This window comes from Myotis brandtii, unplaced genomic scaffold (genome assembly GCF_000412655.1).
Source record: "Myotis brandtii unplaced genomic scaffold, ASM41265v1 scaffold656, whole genome shotgun sequence".
Classification (NCBI taxonomy): domain Eukaryota; kingdom Metazoa; phylum Chordata; class Mammalia; order Chiroptera; family Vespertilionidae; genus Myotis; species Myotis brandtii.
This window is the reverse complement of record NW_005370548.1, coordinates 1300739-1308383: the sequence shown is the minus strand read 5'-3', so window position 1 is coordinate 1308383 and position 7645 is coordinate 1300739. Positions and strand designations below refer to the sequence as shown.

General features: G+C 45.6%; 2 protein-coding genes across 3 annotated transcripts in view; both read left to right on the top strand.

The window, feature by feature from the left end:
• The window catches only part of LOC102256655 (homeobox protein HMX3), a gene marked incomplete at its 5' end in the record, with an annotated part of 19678 nt that extends 19545 nt beyond the window's left edge, over nt 1–133 (top strand). Inside the window, one exon of the mRNA XM_014528851.1 lies at nt 86–133. Coding sequence (XP_014384337.1) covers nt 86–133 — 48 coding nt within the window. The remainder of the gene's footprint in view (nt 1–85) is intronic.
• BUB3 (BUB3 mitotic checkpoint protein) overlaps nt 1–7645 on the top strand; it is a 10380-nt gene that overhangs the window by 994 nt on the left and 1741 nt on the right. For both annotated transcript variants that reach the window (XM_014528872.1, XM_014528871.1), the window contains exons 2-6: nt 276–348; nt 2214–2365; nt 4772–4930; nt 6171–6348; nt 6601–6817. In XM_014528872.1, coding sequence (XP_014384358.1) covers nt 324–348; nt 2214–2365; nt 4772–4930; nt 6171–6348; nt 6601–6817 — 731 coding nt within the window. In that variant the 5' untranslated portion in view covers nt 276–323. The remainder of the gene's footprint in view (nt 1–275; nt 349–2213; nt 2366–4771; nt 4931–6170; nt 6349–6600; nt 6818–7645) is intronic.

Here is a 7645-nt window from a genome sequence, read left to right as displayed (position 1 = left end):
TCGGGAACCCCGTCCCCCCTGAAAGGTGGAGTGAGCAGCCCTGCGAACTGCCCCGGCCCCGGACCGTCGTGTTGGACCCGTGCAGGAAGGGCTGTTGCTGCTGACTCCCGACGGCCGGGTCCGGGGCGCTTAGGGGCTTGCTTTTGTGAGCTGTGTGTTTTGCTGAGAGTTAAGGCCCGTGGACGTCACCCTGAGCACAAACTGAGCAGCTGGCTGGGATTTGCAAACCGTCTCTAAAGCCCTGTACGTTTTAAATGACCCGAAACTTTATTTTGTAGGACCCAACACATGCCTGGAGCGGGGGATTAGATAATCAGTTGAAAATGCACGACCTGAACACTGATCAAGGTAACCCGGCCTTTCGTCCGCTTGTTTGCCGGCTGGTGTGCTAGGGTGCGGGTGCTTCCTGGGGAGAGGGGTGTGGAACTGCCTGATTCTCGGTGGGTGAGGTACCGGCACAGATGCTTACATTTAGGACTTTCTGTTCAAATGATTGGACCAGTAAGTTACTGATCACGACACTGTGTGTGTGTGTTTCTACAGTGAGGCCCATCCCCCTCCCCCTCCCCACCTCCATCCCGGTCCCTGATCCCAACCCCACCCCTACCCCCACTGCATACATGAGGGCACCTAGGTCTTTGCCTTTGACCTGGTCCTCAGAGGTGGGCTGGCGGCTTCCAGGATGGACTGATGTTTCAGTTCTCCTTTCAGAAGCCAGTTTAATTTAGATGGAGGGAGGGTAGGTTTTAAAAAGTCTAATGTTCTGAAAAGAAACAGCCACCTTGTCCAGGGACTATTAATCCTACTCAGGTCATTACTTAGCAGAGAACGGGCTTCAGGTGCATTTATTGACTGACAACAGGCTGGCACATTGTCTCTTAGTTAATCGTTGCGTAGGGGCCAGGTCGGAAGTGACTTACCCACATGTTTAGGGTGACTTTGGTGCAGAGCAGAGAGTGGTGGAGCCAAGTGCACAGAGCTCTCAGGCAGAGCTGATTATTTTTGCTTTTTGGGGTTTGGTGTGTACGCATGCGTTAGACAAAGATGTATTGGAGACGCACGCCACGGATGTGACTAGAGTGGTTGGGCAGTGGGAGGATGGGTAGAGGAGGGGCACAATATTTTGTCAAAAAAAGTGACCCAGTTAGAAGAGGTCTTTGCAGGAAAGCCCCTTTGCATGGTCTCTGGCAGCTGCATGCATGGTTTTGCTTGCCAGCAGCTTATTCCACAGAGTAAGTTAGTTTGCAGGTTTAGGTCCTGTTCGTTCAAAAAGCAGGAAAGAACACTGAAAAGCAAACAACATTTTTGATGCTGGAGACCATCATTAAGGGAACTAGCTGTTTATTTTCCAAAGTTCATTGCCCAACTTGATGAGCTGTTTTCTTTTTTAAATGATATATATTTTTAAACAAGCAGCTTTCCTGTTTGAGGATCAAGACCACTTACTGTTCTTTATTGTATCCTGAGCATTTGGCATAGATGCCAGCACGTAGTAGACATTTAGTAGATGCTAATTGGATGAATGAATGAGATAGTGAAGAGTTGAAATTGAAAGGAAAGAAATTGTATTGGAAATTTGACCCATCGTGCAAACCAAGTGAATTAATCATAAGATTCCGTGCTTTCTTCATCTCCAGGTCTCAGATCATCTGTTGCCACTTTAGTAAGTTTTTTTATAAGCATTGGCTTAATTTGATGAGTTTTATTCAGGTCCAGAAGACAAGTTACCTGCTCATGTCTTTATTCAGCATGCATTTCTTGAGCACCTACCATATATCAGAATTAGATACAGTCGTAACTACAGAGTTAAACAAGGTCCCCTACTTAAAGGAATCCAGAATCAAGTGAGGACAATGAGATGTACTGTCATTTTAATGCTTTTTGTAAATCCAACTACAGAGTTAAACAAGGTCCCCTACTTAAAGGAATCCAGAATCAAGTGAGGACAATGAGATGTACTGTCATTTTAATGCAATCTGAAGTTCCGGTGAGCCTCTGAGATGAACCATGCCAGGAGGTCAAACTGCTGTAAGGCGAGCAGGGGCGTGGCGGCTCTCCGTGGCCCTGGGGAACCCTCCTTTCTGTGCGCAGCTATTCCCCGAGCGTGGGTGGAAGTGGATTCCTTACAGCAGAACGAATGCTTCCCTCTGCTCACTTGAAGAATCGGTGTAGCAGCGTCGTAAAACTAGGTGTGTGTTCTGTTTTTCCTGTAGAAAACCTCGTCGGAACTCATGATGCCCCTATCAGATGTGTTGAATACTGCCCAGAAGTCAACGTGATGGTTACTGGGAGCTGGGATCAGACCGTGAAGTTGTGGGACCCCAGGACTCCTTGTAATGCTGGCACCTTCTCTCAGCCTGAAAAGGTAGGCTCTTCATGCTCATAGCAGCAGTTACGGGGACTTGGTGCAGGAGAGATGAATGTGGACTATAGAGGCTGCGGCTGCACGGTTTATTTTATAAACCCAAATACATAGAAGTGTTTTCATGCAAAGGAATATTTATTTTGCTTAACTTTTTTCTGTCCGCTGTCCTGTTTGTCCTGGAGAACAGTAGCCTGAGTGACAAATGTCGGGTGTGCTAGTGCCTCCTACCCCAGGCCTGAGGTTTCAGAGGAGGCGGGCAGCAAAGCCGGCTCAGGCCACAGCGGGGCGGGTGGGAGCATCACTCATTTGCTCAGGACTGAGGCTGCGTTGGCGTTTACTGTTAGCATTTCAAATGTGGTGAGAGCCGGGGCCTCTGTCCCTGGCTTTTACCAGTTATTTATTTATTTTTAATACCGACAGGCGTGGTTGGAAGGCTCTAGTGAACCAAGCTGCTTAAAACTGAGTCTCTGTGTCTTATTCTAACCTTTGATCTGGACAATCTGTACAGTGCGCGTGGAATCGCGCATTCTTGCTGCACCCTCATCAGACGTGACCAGGCGGTAGTTAATTTTAGAGATGGATTGTTGGAGCAGTTCAGAGGTATCCGTCACGGGGTCTATTTCCTCCGCGTAAACAGCCTCAGCTCCTGGTCGCCGTGGTTATATACTGGAGTGCATCCAAAGAGCCATTCGTTTTGTCACTTCAGAGTCAAATCTACAACCTGGCAAGACCTTTGTTCAGAATGAAATAATTGCATTGTTTCTAGTTTTGATATATGGTTGCATGTAACATGTTAAGAGCTGTGATAAATTGCTGACAGAATATCATGTAATGGACAGCCACACTGAATCAAGCTGCTTATTGGTTCGGCGAGGTTCATTATGTCAGTTTTTTAATACTTCCTTTGATAGATGTGTAGACCTCGTCAGTAGCCTGACAGTGGCTTCACGTGATTGATGGTCGGTGGGGATAGAAAGCACTGAGACTCCCGTGTCACCTGTATGAAGATTTAAGATAAAATTCCCAGTCCGACTGCCCTGTTATAAATTGACTTCTTTCTGGTTCTGTGTTTTTTAAGTTTGGTGTTTTATGTGACTTAGGTTGATTTCTATTTTCTACAAACATCTTGTTTTCTGAATAAACTATGGTTTATTTAAGTATGTCTATATTTAAGTATGTCTGTATTAAATCTGTTTTGAATTTTTTTTATTCCTTATTTTTTCCCTTGGTCAAAATAGTTGTTGAATTTTAAGGCCAGATTGTGGTGATATTGGGTTGTTGCATTGTTAACCCTAACTTGTTTTTTTTTTTGACTGTTGGTATGTAGTTAACATATTAGTGATGATTAACCATGTGGCTTAATGTGTTAAAGGGATGTCTTACCATGATACAGGCCTTATCATTTTTTATAATTATTCTTCAGGTGTTAAAATATTACATCAGGTTAGAGTTGCTAAAAAATAAATTTAGAGCTGCTCATTAACAGGGAGAAATAATCAGAGGAACAATTTGTATTTGAAGTCTAGATTAGAAAAAGATTTAACATGATCAGGAAAATACATTTTGCCACCATTTTCAAGAATTTGCTGTCTTGATTTCCGAATACATATTTGAAAGTAACACTTTTAAATCCTCGCGTATATTTATTATTTACTACAAAGGAATTTTTGTGGAAGTTGTTTTAATATTGAAAAGTGGCATTATGAGGGAAGAATACTTTGATGGGAGAAAATGCTTTTTAAATTTTTCCTAAAGATGAACTCTGTCTTGCGTGTTCGCTCTGATGTCCGGGCACAAGGATTTGCTTTGTCGTGTGCCCGGCCCCCGTTCTTCCCTTTCAGTTTTAGTTCATGTGCCACCAAAGCAGCCAATGAAGGCGGCTCCTCCCTCTCCCTGGACAGGCCTGTTCTGTAGTTTGACAGCTGGGAAGTCAAGGTCCGAAGTCTTGTTCCAGAGGTGGTCACAGAAAAGCAACTTGAAAATGATGGTCTGAAAGGCCAGAGCCCCTGGAAAGGCGTCTTGAGTTGTTTTCTGCTTTATTGTCTCCTTCCTGAGTACTTTTATACTTTGATCTTGTCACTAAATGAAACAGGTTGGAAAGGTTGTTTAAAAATTTAATTTGTTTTAGGAATGAGAATTCCTCAAAAGTGTTTTTGGAATTAATTAGAATGTACATCATATGATACTTGGTTAAGTATTAAGAATATCTTGGGGTTATTATTTTGTATGGATTCGTTGGTTTGTGTAACTATAGTATTTAAAATGGTACTTAAAATTTGGTACCTATGTGTGGGAACCTGGTGAGCTAACTTTTTTATGGTTTTAGGATTGGCGGGTTTTATTTTGGGGCAAAATGTCATTTTTAGGCAAGTAGATGAGCTTTACAAGTTTTGGTCTTCCCCGAAGGTGTACACCCTCTCGGTCTCCGGAGACAGGCTGATCGTGGGCACGGCGGGCCGCAGGGTGCTGGTGTGGGACCTGCGCAACATGGGCTACGTGCAGCAGCGCCGCGAGTCCAGCCTCAAGTACCAGACGCGCTGCATCCGGGCCTTTCCCAACAAGCAGGTGCTGGCCTCGCCCCTCGCCCCTCGCCCCTCGCCCCTCGCCCCTCGCCCAGGTGTTGGGATTTGTAAATAATAGGATCTTCTCTAATGATTTACTCGCTGGCTTTTAAAAACTTATTCCTTTCTTTGGAGTAGAGATTTAGAAAGTGTTAGGTATGTTTTTGACATCCTTTGTTAAAAGGGAGTGTGTTGACCCAATTTTAGAGATGACCTTGATGTTCAGGGAGGCCGAGTAATTCGCCAGCGGTCTGATAGAATCTTCTGATTTCTTGCTGATCCTGGTTCAGGAGGCTGGACAGACACAGTAATCAAGGAGAGCCTTATTTCAGTTTACACGCCAGTGAATTCAAACTTGAATCTGGAAATTAAGGGCTATGGGATTTGCTGTTCTCTCTCTTTTTTTTGTAAGGGAGTTCTTCAGCGAGTGTAGCAGCAGAACTGGGAGTTTTAGACGCACGCCCCTGCGTTAGAGAGGCAGTGCCCTCTGACACACTCCATGCACCGGTCAGCCTTTCCTCACCCTGCTAACGAGCTGGCCCTGTGCAGTGTGAGCCCCTCTCCCTGCAGGCCCTCGCAGTGGAGGCGTGGTCAGCGGCCAGGCGTCCGCAGGAGGAAGTGTCACTACAAACAGCCCGTCCGGGAGTCCTCGTGTCCTTAGCGGCTGTGGGGCTGAGGCAGTGATGTCAGCGAGTCTCTGCTCCTTTAGCTGGAAGGCGAGGGCCGCAAACGGGGGCCACATTTTTCCCTTCAAAATACTGTCAATTTCCATTGAAAATAAGGAATTGCAGTTACTTCAAACTTAGAGATTTAACTACATGAGTAAAATATGCTTGCGTTTTAAATATTTTTACGTCATATCTAAAATTTTGTCAGCGCATTTCTCCAGTTTATAATGGAAGTTTAACTAAAAGTAAGATTTGACTGGTTTTCTTGTCTCCATAAGTAGTTTTTCAATAGGAAATCTTTTTTATACCTTGAAGAATTAAATAGATTTTATATTTTTCTTGTCTTTTACTTTGACATAAAAAACAAGTGATGGTAGCCTTATTTTTTTAATAAAACCAAGTCTTAGTGTTGTGAAATTTTGGAATAGTTGTAATTCTTAGTCCAGCTTCCGCACTTTGTTACCACCTGGCCATCCTTTCTGAAGTCACCTTTCTTGGTGAGGGTGGGGTGTGGGTGTTGGTGCCGGGCCTGCACGTGGACTCACCACCTCGGCTTCTCTGGTTCCCTCTGGGCAGGGCTATGTGTTGAGCTCTATCGAAGGCCGCGTGGCGGTGGAGTACTTGGACCCGAGCCCTGAGGTGCAGAAGAAGAAGTATGCCTTCAAGTGTCACCGGCTGAAAGAGAACAACATTGAGCACATCTACCCGGTCAATGCCATTTCCTTCCACAACATCCACAATACATTTGCCACAGGTGAAGTCGCCTGCTGACCTGTGTCGGCAGCCGAGGGAGCGGGAGCTCGCGGGGACCACTAGAGGTTGATGCGCAGGCAGAGCTTCTAAAGGGTCGTGCTTGCCTCTGACATCGAGAGGGAGCCAATCTGGCACAGTGCTTCTTGGGGAAAGCGTTCTCTGTGTGATCTTAAAAAGAACCATTTGTGACCATAATGGTTATTTCTGTACCTGCTTTTAAGGATTATTTTGACTTTTCCAAAATTACTTGCAGGTGGTTCTGATGGATTTGTAAATATTTGGGATCCGTTTAACAAAAAGCGACTGTGCCAGTTCCATCGGTACCCCACCAGCATCGCGTCCCTGGCCTTCAGCAACGACGGGACGACGCTGGCAATAGCATCATCATATATGTATGAAATGGACGACACAGAGCATCCCGAAGATGGTATCTTCATTCGCCAAGTGACAGACGCAGAAACAAAACCCAAGTGAGTACGCTTCACCTGTGTTTGAGCCTTTGCTTGCATTCAGCCCAGGGCTTATTAATTTTTCTAAATTCATGAATAGCGTTGTTGATGCCTGCTTGATATTGCAGCGACTGTGGGGTGGGAGTTGATTTTATCTTGTTCTCCCAAGCTTTCAATATCCGTGGGTTGATAGACGTCTGATGGATAAAATTGTGCCTGGTTGTTCTGTAGGGAAGAATGTCAAACCCTCGTTCTTCTTGAATAGGCCCTGTTATTGGAGTCTCTCGGGTTATTACTAGCTCATTGCTTGAAAATTAAGTTGAGGAATTCAAGAATAATTTATTGAAGCAAATTCTATGTAAGATATTTAAACGTGAACTGCCCAGAGCTTTCCCCTCCACAGAGGTTGTCTCTGTGATGTTTACACAAAGTGAATGGCCTCAGGTGATTGGAAACAGTGAGATGGTCCTGCCTGGGACAGCACAGTCCCTTCGTGCTGACACGTCGTCCATCTCCTTGGCCTTTGGTTGACAGAGGAACCATTCACGTGGGGGTGCCAGCAGGGCAGGGCTTTCCTTAACGACCTGCACAGGCTCAGGGGCAGCTGATGCCCAGGCCTTTGTAACCCGTGAACCACCTCCCGGGTCCCGTCCTGGTCCGTGTCCCTCGGCACCAGGCCCTGCAGGAAGTCCTTGGGCAGGTGCTCAGGATCCCTCTCTTCTGAATGGAGATGGTCTAGCACCTCGCACCTTTGCTGAATTGGTTGAGTCCCTGCGAGGGGCAGAGTATGAATATTGACCACATTGTACTTGTACAGGCTTGACTGGAGAAAGGCTTGCAGGTGACGTC